The 16,973-nt window shown below is 39.5% G+C and overlaps 2 protein-coding genes across 2 annotated transcripts; one reads left to right on the top strand and one right to left on the bottom strand.

The window, feature by feature from the left end:
• Positions 1 to 1,874: 1,874 nt before the first annotated feature.
• Positions 1,875 to 16,663, bottom strand: zcchc4 (zinc finger, CCHC domain containing 4). Its single transcript, XM_085267472.1, is given in 15 exon segments — positions 1,875 to 2,785; positions 2,787 to 2,826; positions 2,937 to 3,084; positions 3,188 to 3,239; positions 3,345 to 3,420; positions 4,034 to 4,155; positions 4,656 to 4,756; positions 5,211 to 5,361; positions 5,444 to 5,516; positions 10,350 to 10,430; positions 10,995 to 11,267; positions 11,383 to 11,465; positions 11,549 to 11,667; positions 16,022 to 16,183; positions 16,639 to 16,663. Coding segments are annotated over 14 exon segments (1,491 nt in total). The 5' UTR covers positions 16,110 to 16,183; positions 16,639 to 16,663; the 3' UTR covers positions 1,875 to 2,701.
• On the top strand, positions 5,658 to 10,185 carry LOC146580690 (E3 ubiquitin-protein ligase TRIM62). The gene is made up of 7 exons (XM_085267474.1): positions 5,658 to 5,766; positions 6,160 to 6,378; positions 6,887 to 6,982; positions 7,123 to 7,359; positions 7,446 to 7,465; positions 7,563 to 7,693; positions 8,401 to 10,185. Exons 1-7 carry the CDS (start codon positions 5,677 to 5,679, stop codon positions 8,997 to 8,999), a joined length of 1,392 nt encoding a protein of 463 aa, XP_085123600.1. The 5' UTR covers positions 5,658 to 5,676; the 3' UTR covers positions 9,000 to 10,185.
• Positions 16,664 to 16,973: the final 310 nt, after the last annotated feature.

Genomic DNA, 16,973 nt, shown 5'->3' with positions numbered 1-16,973 from the left:
TTTGTATTTGAAATTAGGATTGTAGCTGTATGACTCAATAAACTCAATAAAACGTAATGCAATCAAAAAGCAGTATTAAAGTACTAAATAATGATAAATAGCCCACTACAGAATAGTGACGTGTGGTAAATCGAATAATAGTGCTGATAGACATATAGACATACATATTAAGTGAGCAATCCAGCTCAACTTTTGGGTATTACATTGCAGGCGAGTTTATGACACTTTTCCATTGGCTCCATTTTTCAGACCAGGAGGCTACATTCATTCTTTCATACAGTCTATGGTTCATCAACTAAAACACCCCCTTTAAATTAAGTTTACAATTTAAGCTAATCTGCTGAACACAAATGTTGGTATTATCACAGAATGCATCTCTCTGTAAGAAACAATGTGCAATGTTTATTCGCCTCTGACATGATACAAAATGTTTAATATCATTATATTATGAAGTTTAAATTGATTTGATCATTTAATAAAATAATATAAGAAGGAAATAAGTTTTAGTGCATATGTGAAGCTCATTTTTATGAACAACAGCCCTGCTCCTTTGCTTCATCATATACCTGCATCATTACCTTCCTGGTCTACTGTTTTGATGTGTGAATTTAAAATACATGGGAACAGATGAGGGAAGCTTCTATTTTTTTTAGATTCCCCCCCTTGTTTTCCATCTAATTTACATTTCATAGAGGAAGGCTATCAGAAAAAAGTCTTTCTCTGCCTGCTTAGCATTTGAATCACACAGCAGTGCTTAGCAGCTTTAAATCCTGCGCTGACCTTTGCCCCTTTCTGCTTTAACTTCCCACCTTTCTTCTCTAGTTGATGATTTCTTTCACTTTTTGAAAAAAACAAAACAGGGTCAGCAAAGAAAACTGAAAACTGGTAATTACAAGTATAAAGTTAATTTTGCGAATGTGATGGCATTTTACACAGAGAAGCCAAAAAAAGGTAAACAGTCATCCTGGCACATACCAGCTTTTCACTTTTGACACTCTTTCATTCGACACCAAATCTGACTCTCCTCACTTAGACAGCAACATAAGCCTGTTTTTATTTAATGTACCCGGTGTTATTTTTCTTTTCTGACCTGTCATCATCAGTATATCCTACAGTTTCTAACTAATATAATTGAGGACTCCCTCTACCTGGACTTCTGGTTTTATACAGAATAACAAAACTAGCTACTTGATTGCTGGGTGATTAGGAATTACATCGTATGAGCCCAACTATGTTCAGCAGTGAGTCTACAGTAAGATACATAAAGAATCACTTTGGCTTCACAGGATCATTCCATCAAAGGTGGCTGTCAGAATAAAAGCATAAAATCAGTCACTGTTTACATCCACCGTGAAGAGGGAAGTGCTCTTGGGTCTGGAAGCCTTCACTGCTTGAACCGGGTAAACATCACTGAGAGCAGCAGTGTCAGACTCCTGTCTTTTTTTCATCATCACCAGAACCATTACTGTCAGGTTCAGTGCATAATTTTGGCAGGATGTGCTGTATACCCTGTTCTATTAGAGCTTGCCCAAACAATGTCTATATCTGTACTCCGACTTGCAGTGTGGAGAAATCACACTTAAAGAAATGTAATGATTGGTGGGAAAGATTTTTAAGTAAACCTCAACAATGCTGCCATCAGCTGGCCAAACATGAACTCAAGATGTGGTGCAACAGTAGAACGCTATAAAATTAAACTACAGGAAAAATTAAACTATGCTAGTGATGATCTATTAAATGCATAAGATCCTGCTGTTCATTCTTAGAAAGTGGTTATAATGTGCAAAGACACCTGCCAAGGACTGTAAACCTATTATAAAGCCATTCTTAACTGCAATTACAAAATTGCTGAAATACTCAGAAGAGCACTGAAATTTTTTGAGCCATAAAATCTTTAATGTCAGAATACTCTCACAGGAAGAGCTTGTGAAAAGGGAATAACAGGGCAGAAACAAGCCTACAGGTTTAAGTCCAGAGCTCTGAAAAACTTGAGAAAAGCCATTTTTCCTATAGTGAACACAAGGACACGTATTTTAGTGAACTGCAGCATATTCTCTATCCATTTTGCTGCTGCTCTTGGGTTTTCACGTCTTTCAGGAGGTGTATTTGAGCCAATAGCTGCTCCTCTCTAAGCCTGGTGCTGGTCTCTTCCTGTTAAAAGGGAGTTTTTAAATCACCCAACATGCTAAATGCATCTTGTTGACTGTCTGATTGTTGGGGTCTTTCTTAATTTTGTAGGAAATTAAGTTGTAAATGAAAATGGTCTGAATTAGACTAAGTCAAAATGATAAACAGGTGCAATCTACATTATATGGGCAATTAATGCAAAAAGCTTTAGTTGCACCTATAGGTTGCACTGTACACTAGCTGGCCCTGGAAAAACCTGCAGCGTTACAGATCAAAAAGGACTGATTACTGCTCTTTGTTTCTGTACTGGCTGAAGGTGATAAGCTAGTATTTTGAGAACACTTGAATACAAAGCCATATTATGTGGATGTGAAATTTAGCTGTGGACCTGGAAACCTCCACAGAAAGCTTTACTTGTCAGTTCAGCATTTAAAGAAAAGTACAAACCAAACTCTCCCTTCAAGTTTTATTCTGTTACAACACTTTAAACCACTGCCAAAAAAAACCATGCTGAAAAGGAAAAAAATATTGCTTTGGATTGCACAGCTGAGAAGGTACTGCCTGACTACTGAAGTCACAGAGACTTTCCAGCCAACAACTTTGCTCTGCGAGCTGCACCAGACTTCCTCTTTGCTTTAAGTCTGAGGAGGGACTGGGGGGGATCCTTTTTTTCCTCCAACTTTGGCTTTGGTCCGATGTCTGGAGTAGTAAAACACAGACGAGCAAGTTAAGACGTGTAAATATTAAATCTTATGGGTAGAGTGGAGTGACAAGATTTATCCCTTAACAGGAACAGATCCCTGGCTCACCTGTTGAACCTGTGTGTGTGTTTGACAGAGCAGTCTTTACGTTTGTGCTCTGGGCTTCCGCAGTTAAAGCAGCCCTCCTTCCCTTCACGGGTGGTACATGGGTGGTCTGGCAGGGCACAACGGCCACAGGACTGGCAGTGCTCCCAGGCTTACAGGAAAGATATTTAAATAAATTCACAAGAAATATATGGGAAGTGTGACGTGAAATCAGTAACTGCACATCAGTTTGCATCTGTGATTAATCGACCTACACGGTTTCACACATTTCACACAGGTTGAGCAGTGCTTCCATTCTCGGCCGTCCTGCAAACACAGAAAATACAGGTTGTGACATGCAAAGATTCAACGGAAACTTGATGCAGTGCCTTTTCAGTTTAAAAATAAAATGCAGTCACACGAGTTTCGTACCTTGGATGGGCAGAGGTTGCATTTCGCACAGTGTTTGTTCAGGGATGAGACATATCTCTCACATAAAGGGCAAAATCTAAAAACGAGAGGGTCATTCACAAATTAAACACTTTAAATTCAAATGTGCAGAGTTGCTTAAATACACACAAAAGACAGACAGACGTCTGACAGTTTGTGTTTCACAAAACTCTCATGTGTTTATGCATTTTATTAACTGCACAAGGAAAACCTGGAGTTGGCGGTATGAGCTGTTCATTTCTTCACATATGAAAGTCTTGAAAATACCAAAATAAAAACGCCAACCCCATTTTTAAAATGAAGCTGAGGGATTAATGACAAATAACACCAATGAATTCATGCATCCATTAGTTTCCCCATTAAACTGCCTTCTTAACTTTGTGCTAAATGTGATATCTTTAATTAAACACTTTTAAATGTAGCTCATAACTTTGCCCTTTTTATGGCGATGATTTTCTTACAGTTGAGAAAATTAACAGATGATTTTTATTCTCCACAGTTAACCAAAAACATGACTTTGGTCAGTCTATGCTCAAGCCCTTTTAGTTAACATCAAATCACAAACCGATAACAATCTATTCAAATGTTTTATCACATATACTTTAAGACATTCTCATCTCCAACATTATTTCTGAACACGTCTGAATTTAACTGAGTGAACATGTAGTAACCTGTAACCTTCCTCTTTGGGAAGGATGATGTCTCTGGGTGAAAGATTAGTGAAGAGTCTGACAGGAGACTGTTTTCTGCCCATCTTTCCATGTTTATACAGAGGATGGTTGTCATAGTCCACCTGGTTCAAAAGAAAAACTGAAAATTTTAAAACTGAAATTTCATTACTTCTAGTTCTAAATCTTTTATTTGTTTTTGTGGCCATAATATTCCACTGTAAAGTGCACTGAAATATTTAATAAATAAAGTAAGCTCGAGGATCTAGGGAAAGTGGAGCATTGATAAAAAGCATAGCCTTGATTCGGTTTGTAGTCTAATAACAGTAACTATGTGTGAGTCAGCATGCTGCAGCTGAAGCAGGAGCCAAAAACACATTTTAAATAACTTCAATTTAAGAATGCGCATAAATTGTTGTCTCTATGTCACATTTGATTGATAAACATAAATAATAAGGGGTAGAGTACGAGTCAGTGGAACTTTTCATTCGACAAAATTATGAGTGTCTATGCAAGTAAATATTATAGCGCATCACTTAATGTTATTAGTTTAGAAAAACCTAAAGCTATACGTACGCAGAGAGTAATATTAGCTGATGACTCTAAACTGCTGCCTTGCTGTTACCTGGTAATCCAACATGCTGAATGATGGGAAACACTCCAGTATCCGAGGCTCAAAGAAATAAGGGAAGACCCAGATCATGGGCATGTTAGCATTACTGCTGTCTGCACACACAAACACAACATGCATGTTACAGTCAAACACTAGATTTCTTCATTTAAAGTAATAGTTCTAATAGTAAACAAAAAGTCTCTTTCCTTGAGCCATGCAATGACTTGCTGCTACTATAACTTTAGCTTAACCCTAACCTGCAGAGAAAAGGATTGTAAGCAAATCTAGTCTTTGCCTCTTTTAGCTCGTTTTGCTGTTAGTCTGTATAATTTAAAGTCTTACACTTCTCAACCAACCTCCTTTCCAACACCCAATAGAGCTTCTAAATGTATCTTAATGCTGCTCCACTTTGTGTGTCTGCTAACATGTTAGCCATATCAACTTTAAATTATGATAACATTTTAGCATAAAGTTTTGTTTTTGCATCTTATACCTATTAAAAAAAAGACACAAGTCATAAATATAAAAAGAAACAATTAATTCTGAAAGTTCCACAGCGGTGCTGACCAGAGCTCTGCAACTTCTTCCATGTGTGAGATAGCAGAGAGAAACTGTTGGCCAGGGGCTTCACCAGACCACCAAACGGAGGGTCGGCTACCATTGCCACCTTCTCCCCGTCAGACTCTCTGAGGAAGTTCTTCAAGGTTGCACTGGATGACTGATAAGAGAGAAGGCTTTATCAAACTCGGCTGTTGATGGAAAGTTTGACTGAACTAGCAGGACATCAGCTCAACTCCTACCTCTCCACCAAAGAAGTGATGGTTAAACATGTTGTAATGACAGAACTCATCTTGACTGTAGAACTGAGCATACCTGAAACAGAAAGATTTTGTTTGGCTTTTTATTATGCAACAGACTGTTCAGTGCTTCCGGACGCTGGTTAAAAAAAAAAGAGAACAAGTTTGAGCCTATTGACGACTGGTATACAGCACATTAGGTAACAACACAGCAGGGAAGGATAAGGTGTCTGACTATGTGCTGCAAGCTGAAGCTTGTTACCCAGGAACATACCCATCCTGCACTTCTAGCACAGCGTTACAGAAACAAACAGCAGCGAACTCAGGTAAGAAGTTCTTAAAACAACATTATTTGATAATGGTTAAAGAATATCCTTTAGTCCAGATATGCTGCCTTATTAAACAGTACACAACAGAACAGACTCGTCTCTTTGAAACTTGAATAAAACAAACAAACATTGGATTTAATTATTATTATTTTATTTAAATTATTACAGTAGGTCAGACTTGGAACTCTGATCTGGAATAGATTTTTGGTAAAGGCTTGGCATGAAATGACAGGTTTTCTCGAACTTTTCATAGCCCTGACGAGTTAATTTAATCTATACACACACAAATACACAGCAGAAGCTAATTCCAAGAAAGTGCTTTTTTAAATAAAAGGTAAATGAGAGAATGACTTATGTAGAAATGTAATCTGTTTTTATTGTTTTGTTCAGTCCTCAGAAATGGCAGAAAGAGAGTCGTGCTCCCTCGGTAATGGAACGTCAACAGCCGTTTACACTAATCTTTTAGCGCCCTCTGAAGGCATCCACAGCCTACTGCAAGACGGGCTGAGCTTCACTCCACTGGACGCCAGCAGTGACGGCACTATTCAACCTTTTTCTCGTTCACCCAAACTACAGCGTAAGGCTGCCAAAACCGCACAACCCTCTCAGGTACAGATGTTTTGATTGGCTGGAACATACACCAATCGGCTATAGCATTAAAACTAGCTGCTAAATATTAATAAGTCGCTCTAGTGCTGCCAATCTCCATAAACCCGGCTTGTGGATTAACATCTTGTAGGTCAGGGGTGGGGGAACTCCAGGGCGCGAATGCAATGCTGCATGAAGTATTTACTGTGTGATTCTTACACACAGACTTTAGAGATTTTACCACTATCTACTCATGGGTCATAGGCCATAATGACTGTGACCTAATCAAGGCAACACTGTGCATTTTCTCTCTATAAAACTTTTCTTTATTCGAGAGCTCAGCAACCAGCAGCCCCAAAAAAAGAAAAGGAATACTGTCATATAAATCTCAGTTTAGTGTCGAACTCTTTAAAGAACAGCAGGAACTGATTAACAAGTATGACGGGATAGATAGATCATAGAATCATCAGGTGCCAAAGACCGATCATTTAGATCATTTATGATACAAAAAGTGTCCTGTTGTCTGCAGGAGCAGTTAACCAGACGTATCCAGGAGCTGCAGGCTGAAACGTCCAAGACTAAGGCGCGCATCCAGTCTCTGAAGAAACGCAAGGCCGATCTCTCTGTAAGTAAAAACCTAAAACTACCAGCACTGAAAAATTACCTAATACATTTCTGACCACCAAGTCCAAGGACTGCAAACAGAGCAATGATATATAATAAATCCCTAATAACATGTCCTCTTAATCACGCTCCTTACTGAAGAGGACCACAGAGGTCATGAAGCAGCAGGTTCGAGAGCACTTTGAGAACATGCGGTGCATTTTGAAGCAGGATGAACAGGTGATCCTGGACTCCCTGGAGCTGGACCTGAGGCATACAAGGACCAAGCTGGACCAGGTTCTAAAGAAGTGGGATAACTACCACGACCAGGTCACCAAGAGCATGAGCAGCATACAGAGAACGTTGAGTAAAAGCACCACAGCGAAGGAAGGCGAGCAGGTCTGATTTACATACAGCTCAATAACAAAGCTATAAGTAGTGTTCTTTTATTTTAACCAGTATTTCTGCTTATGTCTCATCTCAAGGGTCACTCTGAGACTGCAAGGTAAATCGCTGCACCTTTTACCTTTGCTGCTTCATCCCCGTAAAGGTCTAAATCACACCTCTGTGCCTCACTTTGATCTTTGTCACCACTCCTCCAGCCTTAAGAAGCCAGACACGTCTGAGAAGGAAATCAGGCTGAATGAAGAGAGATTCGAGAGGCTTCTAAAAACACTCTCCTCCATCTCCAAAAACCTCAAGGCCAGGCTGCAGAGGAAGACTCTACTCTTAGGTACTAAGATGCTTACATCTACATGCTATCAGGCTAACTCATTTACAGCAGCAGAGTGAGTGAAGTTAGGTGTACTTTGGGAGCATGACAGAACAAAGTAGGCCAACCAAGGGATGCTTTATCTGGTTAAAATAACACCAAAAAAAATAAACGTTTTTCTTCCCCCCCCCTGCAATCTACAGTAAATGTCTGCTCCAGATTACTCATTTGCTGCATATACAAATAAATCAGTCATTGTGTGAAAAAATGGTTGGATGGTGTTTAGGTCAAACTATAGGTATTGATGATCATGGCATCAAATCCATCAACTCTCAACTTAGTAGATCCAAATAGCCAATATCAGCTGTTTGCTGAGCTGTTGATGCTAATGCACTGAGCCACCAGGTGCTTCTTAATAAGTGTGGATGTTGGCTTTCTACTTATCCATAGTTCCCACATGCATTGGTCTTCTCTCATTAGAAGCATTCCATCAATTCCATATTGTCAGTCCATTTCCATGTATGCTGTGCTCCAGTAGCCCACTTCCTAAGCAATTTGACCTCTCCCCCCATCCCCACCCTGTAACACTAATAACCTGTCAAATCAAATATGCGGCGCCATCTGCTACAATCACGAGTAATAATACATTTGTTTACAATTTGTTTACAGTAACTCTGATAATAACAAAAGATCAAAATCTCATTAACAAATTATTTCATTCTTTTCAGATTCTTTCCCCATAATGATCGACAGGCAGTCTTGCCATAATCTGATCAGAGTGACATCAGAGGGGCAGGGCATGTCCTTCTCTGGCTCTGCTTGCCCAGCTCCAGAACATCCCCTTCAGTTTGATAAGGTATGCTGTGCTCTGGGGTCCTCTCCCATCACAGCAGGTCAGAGTTACTGGGAGGTAAATGTCCGCTGCTGCTCAGCCTGGGCTGTGGGTGTAGCCTATGACACCCTTGAGAGAAAGGGCAATGACAAGGGCGCCAAGCTGGGCCGAAACAGGAACTCATGGTGCGTAGAGTTTCAGAACCGCAATCTGACCGCGTGGCACAACAACCGGCACATATCATGTCAAGGAGTGGGGCAGACTCCAATTAGAAAAGTGGGAGTGTGGGTTAATTATGATAAAGGCCAGCTGATATTTTACGATGCAAAAAACATGGTTGTCCTGCAAAAGTTCTCAGCAGCCATGACACCGGTGTTCGACAGAGCTCATCACCAGTTCACTCAACCCCTGTACCCCGCCATACGCTTCCTGAGACCACCGGACAATCAGGTCTGGCCAAACCACTTGGAGTTTTGTTCCCAGAAGTTTCTGTGATACCATTATCATATTCTACATAAAGTTGTGCTTAGAAGTTTACATATGCTCATCATTGTGATGAATGCTATGAATGCTATATCTTTGAGCTACGTAGAACGATTGTACAGCATAAAAGCTTTAATGACTAAAGGCTCAAATATACACTTAAGTCTTTTAACAGATGGCACTGAAATTATTTTTACCTTGACAGGGCCTGTAAATAATTTGATCAATTGACTACAACTGGTAGTTTATCTTTGCCAGCATAAAAAAAGGATTCTCTTGACAGCACTCATGAGACCAAAACTTAGAACAATGGAAAACTCGGAACTGTAGGTTCTACAAAGGATTATAGATTTACACAAGTTCAGAAAGTCTGATGAAATCATCCCCAAATCTGATTCCAGGGTCATCGGCTCAAATATACACAAGTACATATTTGTGCCTGTATATATGCTTTTGACCTTTGAAGCCTGATCCATGAAATAACTGCTAATTTTTTTAAAAAGATTTATGGAGTGTTTTTTTAATCTTTTGGCAATAAAAAAATGAAATATTTATTTGAACATATGAGTTTTAATTTGTATCACATATGATACACTAGGCATTAAGGGGTAAAAATGTATCTTCTACAATGGTTTCACACTGAGAAAAGATCGATAAAATCTTTTTTAAAAAGTACCCTGACATTCAATGCCCATGATAAGAACATGAAAAAGTCTGACCACACCACTATAACAATGTGGAACATCTAGCCCAGAGGTATTCAATTAAAATTTAAGGAGGTCCAATTAAACAAAACCAGTATTTCTCAAGTAGCCAAATAGTTGTAATGGTATCTGTATATAGTCAACAACTGGCTGTCATTCAACAGTATTTCAAGAATGGCTAAACTTCAGATTCCCACATCCTCCTCCACAGAAGCATAGTGGTAACTTCTCCATAAAGCAACACACAACCTTTCATACAAGTACCTTGAAAAGCTACATAGCAGAATTTAGACTGAGACATAGTAACTAAAGCTACACTACTCAACTGGCTGATGACAGCTGGAATTGGCCTTGATGATCAGGTTGTAATGTCATGAAACGTACTGCCAGTCCATATATATTCGTTCAGTCAGTCCTGAAATCTTCTCTCATTATGAAACATTAGCATCGGTTTCAAATGCCACCATGTTCTGCTCAGTTATCATTATTTGAAATGCACAAAGAGGGTTTGCAGAATAAACATGTTAGACTCAGTGAAATGCAGTCTAATTCATTCTCACCTTGATTTTATATACACAAAATAGCCTGTGCGCAAACACCTGGAACGCTTTATTATATACAGGAAAGCAGCAACTGATGCATAAATTAGCAAACTTACCTAAAGTCAATGTCCAGCAAGAGACTCTTTATTGGCTCAAGCTTTTGCTCCAGATTTTGCAGCTTGATCAGCTCCTGCAGTCTGACCCAAAAGGCAACAATCTCATTACTGATGAAAAACACATCTGTAAGCGTTAAACATTTAAAGCATTTAACTGAGATTTGACTAATCAAAATATTTAGCCTTCAGTATATGACAGTTACACATAATTGATGTATCACCTGTCAAATGCCATACCTACAGTGACCCACGGTGAAGGCAAAATCATGCTGCAGTGGGAATAGACAGAGAGACTTCTCCAAAATTAAGTAGATGCACCTATGGTATGAATTTCAAAATCCTACATTGCCACTTTCTTGAGAATGTGATGTAACAGAAGGTAGTGTTTTTCCAAGGGTGTAGAGATCACAAAGTGTAGTTGTACAGAAAGATGTACATTAGCAGAGAGGACTTGGTTAGTGTGTTTCCATCATCATAGTTGAGCTCGTCACAGTCAAATTAGAAACCTTAGGTTACATAATGGCTCCATTTCTGCTTTAAGTCACCAGATGAACTGATTCATCGAGGCAGTTCAGACAAGATGCTTCACTATAACCGAGACAAATTTTCTGATACATTCAAAGGTCACACTTGTGTCTGTCTCACCTGGGTGTGCCCACACACAGTATTTTCCTGTATCCCAGACCTGCTAAAGTATCCAAGAGAAAGTTTGCACTGCGGTCCGTGAAAAGGTACTGTGCGTTGCTCTTCTTGTTGTTCAGGGGACGCAACAGTGCACTGGGCCTCCTCAGCTGTGCTGCAGTAATGGGAGTGGATATGTGAGCAGAGTGAAGGCTGTGCTCGTCTGGCAGGAGCAGAATCTGACAGTCCTGACAGAACTTCTTCTCGTCCAGAGGGAGCGAGACAAACTTTTGAAATCTGAAGGACAAGATACAAATATCCTAAAAGTCATCCCATACAAAATCAGCATTAAATAAATAAAATGAAGCTTTATAAACAGCCTAAGATAAGCAAAATGAGTATAAAATCTCACCTGCTGCAGTACTCCTTATGGGGGAAAGGGGGCCTCGTTGACTGGCTCTCTGCTTCTCTGGCCAGCAGCCTGGCTTCTGAAACCTTTGACGCAAGTGAATTGAAACAAACTGATCGATGTCTTACATCGTTTTATCATGAGCTCTGGAATTTTCCAGTAAGCCTACCTTTTCATCTTCCCACTGAAAGAAGTTGCAGTCCTTTCTATCTCGACAGGCCGAACATGCATAAAACCTCCGACTTTTTTCTCCTCCTTTACAAACCTTCTCAAACAGCAAGGTAGGACCTGACAAAATATACAAAGTTGTTAAAAGTTTGTTATATTCCACAGAGAAGAATAATATGGGTCATTTCTAACCCCGGAAGGTCACACAAACATGGGCTAAAGTCTTCAGCTCACCTGTTCATTAAACAGAAATATTTAATCGCCCAATAGCATGGCAGTAACTAAATGTATTTAAAGTTTTGAAATTCAAACTGAGCATAAAAATCGTAAAGAAAAGTAATTTAAGTCACTTTGAATGTAGCATAGTTGGTGTTCCCACTGAGACAACCATCTCTAGGGTTTACAGAAAACGGTCAGTACTTTGTGCCAAACTGCTTCCCTGATGGCGTTGAAGCCAGAGAAGAATAGTTAATCTGCTTTTAGCTGACCGTGGCATGCAAAAGAGCATGTCTGAATGCACAACATAATACCTCAGCAGGTGCCTCTCCTTTCAGCTAAGAACAGGTAAGTGAGTCTACAAAACTTTGAGCATGGTCTCACAAATTTGGAAAAACATTGGCTGGTCTGATGACTTAAGAATTCTACAGCGATGTTTGGACAGCAAAATTTGGTGTAAGTAACATGAAGTGATGGGTGCATGTGCTTTGTATCAACAGTTCAGGGAGCTGCTGCTGTTATGATGTGGGAGCTTATTTTCTTGGCACACTTGGGCTCCCTAGTACCAGCTGATAATTTAAACACCACAGCCTACTCCAGTTCTGCCACCTTGTCCATTCTCTTATGGCTGCTCCCAGCAGGATAGCGAGCCGTGTCACAAAGTTTGGATAATCTCAAACTGGTTTCTTGAACCTCACAATGAGTTCAGTCTACTCAAATGGCCCGAGAGCACCATAGAGATGTGGTCAAACGATGTATAGCAGACAACTGCGACTGCAACCAAAATATGTGAGAAATGTTTTCTGCACCAGGCACGTGCGGGGGGGGGGGGGGCTAGAGGGGCTTGAGCACCCGCCCCTTTCCTGATGGGTGCCCAAAGTGCCCTTTTGTTGAGGCAACTTTTTAAAAAATTTTTTTTTTTTTTTATGTGTGTGTGCGTGCGTGCGGAGTCCTGTCTGTGCCCCTCAACAATAATATTTAACTATTAATCACAGTTTTGCTAAATAAAAGGATCTGGCTTGCATCAGTCACATGATCACATTTAACCAATGATCGCCCTTGACGGCAGAACGCGCTGGTTACGAGCCGGGAACGAGCTCACAAAGAGCACGCGCATTTTTAGCGGTCCGGAGCAGCAGAGTGAAGCTGACCCCCCACCCACTTGAAACGTAAAGGCAAATAGGCGGAGCGGTTAGTGCTACGTTTGTGCAGATTTGTGCAGGTAAAATTAGCGTTTGTGCTGCTACGGTTTCCGAGATATTAAACTTTATTTTATAGGTCATTCAAAGGTCACCATCCCCCCAGACTGCTCCAAAACGGGCCAAAATGGTCTACTTTTTTAGTGCTACGTTTGTGCTGATTTGTGCAGGTAAAATTAGCGTTTGTGCTGCTTCTGTTTTAAAGATATTAATGAAAATGAAAAGGTCAACCAGCCCCCCCACATTACCCAAATCCAACAAAAGTGGTATCAAACGTTTGTGATACGTTTGTGCTGGTTTGTGCTGCAAAGATTTTCGTTTGTGCTGCTATCATTTTAAAGATATTAATAAAAATTTCTAGAGGTCATCAGAGGTCAACCAGCCCCCCCACATTAATTAAATCAAACAAAATGGCTGTCAATCAATTGTGCTACGTTTGTGCTGGTTTGTGCTGCTAAAATTTTCGTTTGTGCTGCTTCTGTTTTAAAGATATTAATGAAAATGTAAAGGTCAAAAGGTCAACCAGCCCCCCCACATTACCCAAATCAAACAAAAGTGGTATCAAACGTTTGTGCTACGTTTGTGCTGCAGAAATTTTTGTTTGTGCCGTTATTATTTTAAAGATATTAACAAAAATTTCTAGAGGTCAACCAGCCCCCCCATATTAATGGAATCAAACAAAATTGATGTCAAACGTTTGTGCTGGTTTGTGCTGCTAACATTTTAAAATTTTTAATAAAATAACGTCTTGATGCGTGCTTAATCATCCAGGTAAGTAAATCCCAAAAGGTTGATTCTGTTCATCTGGACATTTTCAGTTGGAGAAACGTTTCGTCACTCATCCAAGTGACTTCTTCAGTCTCAGCTGACTAGCACAAACGCTAATTTTACCTGCACAAATCTGCACAAACGTAGCACTAACCGCTCCGCCTATTTGCCTTTACGTTTCAAGTGGGTGGGGGGTCAGCTTCACTCTGCTGTCCGGAGCTGTAGGAGAGACACAGACTGATGCGACAAAACCAGTAAGTAGGTGTACAGCGTGCACTGTAGTGTGTAGCACCCAGGAGTATTGGCTTATTACGTACACGTTGGTAAGCTGTCTTGTAGCAACTGACGAACTGAAACAAACGAGCGTGCTGTGTGTGCAACAGCGCGACAAACATTACCTGTCCTTTTATTAACTGCACAAGCAGTGCTGGTCATAGCTGCTGGCTACCTGGCTGTCATGGGTCTGTAGCTCTGTCACCGTTTTTGGGAACATATTTAGTTTTAAAGTATTTAGAAACATATTTAGTTTTAAAGTAAGTTACAGAGCTTTTTCTGCCTTTCTGGAGGGATTATATTTCACTAAAAAACGATCTAATATGCATGTCCACATAATAATAATTATAATTATAATATATTAAAAAACACATGCTGTATTTTAAAGAACATACATTAAGAAGCAGATTATATTAGATTTATATTTTAAATAAGACAAAATTTGGATTTTACAGTAGTGAAATTATTGTATCTCTACAGTTTTAAAAATGTAATAAGCTTTGCCCTGCACAGAGTGGATAGTGAAACAAATGGAATCATCATAAATACATTATTTCATATTTATTACTTCCCCCTCCTCATTGCTTTATTATTGTAGCTCTAGTAATAAATAATAATGTAAGGATTCTGGATCAGCACAGTGATGCCCATAGTATATACAGTGTTCTGAAGAAGATCTAAAATGTCACTGTGTGTGCATGTGTGTGTTTTATGTATATGGATTTTTAACATTGTCCAGACATGGCTGGTAAGGACATGAGGAGGAAACAGTAGGAGCTGTGTGAGGCTACTAAAGGCAGGGCTATAACATTTTTCTGTCATCATTTTATTATAGATTAAGTGCAGGAGTTGTTAGGTGTGGATAATTAGATTATAGTTTATTGCAATAGCAAGTTGTGCCTTGTTCTCAGATAGACAGCAAGTGGAGAGTGATATATGAAATGATGGGATGGAAGGAAGAAGAGAAGCAAAGAGTGATTCACAGGCAGAGCCTAAATTATTTCTCACAGTTTTTTGTGTCCTTATGGTTCCAAGCGCTGTCACCAATCTTTGCATTTTGTTATTATCTCATGACACTTGTTTAATCAGCTACCATCTCTCCTATGGACTTTTTAATGTCTACAGTCTCAGATCAACACAGCCCTGCCCTTCCCATATTAGATTCTTGATGAATGTGTGTTGTTGTTATTCAGCCTGGTTCAATGTGCCCCTTTTTAACTTTGAGCACCCGCCCCTTTAAACCTCTCTGCACGGCCCTGTTCTGCACCCTGCAGTATGTGTGGCACAAAGAATCAAAGCAGTTTTAAAGGGAAAAGAAAGTCCCCAAAAGTTGATTCTGTTCATCTGGACGGAGCGTTTTCAGTGGGAGAAACGTTTCGTCATCATCCAAGTGACGTCTTCCGTCTCAGCTGACTGCAGGTTTCCCCAGACTTAAACAGTACATTTGCATAATGACTGAAACCAGCCCACTGAAGGAACAAAGGTCATAATTATGCAAATTCTCATGACCATTGATCAACAACCACTGATCACTGAAAAAGAAAGTCCAAACCGGTCGTGCCAAGGTACGTATCCACGACGGAATTTGTTCCCCCAGCGTGGGGAGCTGTAACTTTGCTGTATAAAGAGCTAACATCTCCAAAATTTCAGGAGTAGTTAGTCATTATAAGAAGTGTTTGTGAACTAAAAATGAAGAATGAGAGATACCGTTTGTCCGTGATTTGGACAACCCAGTGGATGCTGGAGACGAAGGGTAAACAAACTCTGTCGGAGATGCCTTCCTTGGCACGACACCTGTAAGCGTGTGTACTATATACACATGTACACATGTAGTAGATTTCATTTTCAGAAATACACCCCTATTACTGCTAGCTACTATAGGCAGGATATATTAAAATACCTTGATTACATGTATAATATCATCACAGACAATCTTGTTCTAAGTATATCAATAAAAAGGCTAAGCAACTTTAAAATAAGACATCAAACTCAGTTTGGCTTACTCTAAGTAAACTTACCATGAGAACAACACGGGGCTGTTTTCCCGCCCTCACCGAGAATAACTTCTATTCCGTAACTGTTGCCATATTCCTCGTTTACATCCATTCTGTCGATTTTATGCAACAACAAAGTTTAGCTTTAAACCTTTCAACATGATGGCGTGCCCATGAAGCCCTTTTCTTGTCGCGGAGATATGACGTCACAACCACGTTGTCGCAGAAGGCAAAACAAAAGCTGAAATAAGCTCATTGGTCCAGTTTACTTTGATGATGACTGAAATTGTTGTCAAAATTTACGAATTTCAGTTGTGTGGGGTTAATTGTATTGGTAGTGGTTAATAGGAGTAAGATCATGATAAAATCCGATGTGTTATCGATATATTTTAGGAATTTATGCTATTGTATGGAGTGACTTTAATTCACATGCAAAATCATAATTTATTTTATAATTAATTGGACATTGATTGTCCAAGGAGCAGTAGTTTAAAAAAAATCATTAAATATATTAGTGTTGAACCACAGAACCCTTTCCTTACCTGTATATTTAGCAATAGATTTATTTCAAATTAGAATGAATTTTTGTGAAATAAGTATTCAAAAACAAAGACGACTTTTACAATGAGGTTTCTTTATACCAGGAGGAATGTAGTCCACCGCTGGATACTCTGTCATTACACGGCGGGTTTTCTTTAAGAAAAATACAATTCCCATAAATTCCGAGCCATGAGCGCAGTGGCGCTGTCAGCTGGATGCTGAAGCTTCAAGAGACAACACTGCCGCTGTTACCTAAATCCAAACAGGAAGCTTGCAGTTTATGTCTTCAAAGTAAAATACATTTTAGTGAAATAAGAAGGAATCGATCATCTCCAAATGTTTTCTTTTATTTGAGTGATGGAAAAACTCTCCCGAGACGCTTACCCCTAAAATCTAAACAGAATAACAAGTTCCAACAAAAACATTTGCCAGTATT

Source organism: Mchenga conophoros, linkage group LG3 (assembly GCF_057382185.1).
Source record: "Mchenga conophoros isolate Kocher_MC1m ecotype Shallow Benthic linkage group LG3, M_conophoros_male_GT1.1, whole genome shotgun sequence".
In the NCBI taxonomy this organism is placed as follows: Eukaryota; Metazoa; Chordata; class Actinopteri; order Cichliformes; family Cichlidae; genus Mchenga; species Mchenga conophoros.
This window is presented reverse-complemented; position numbering and strand designations above follow the sequence as displayed.

Bases quoted from the DNA above. Each gene is read 5' to 3' on its own strand.
- LOC146580690 (XM_085267474.1), top strand. From the start codon at position 5,677: ATGTGCTGCAAGCTGAAGCTTGTTACCCAGGAACATACCCATCCTGCA. The intron at 5,767-6,159 runs GTAAGAAGTTCT...TGTTTTGTTCAG, and splicing joins ACAAACAGCAGCGAACTCAG to TCCTCAGAAATGGCAGAAAG. The intron at 6,983-7,122 runs GTAAGTAAAAAC...TCCTTACTGAAG, and splicing joins AACGCAAGGCCGATCTCTCT to AGGACCACAGAGGTCATGAA.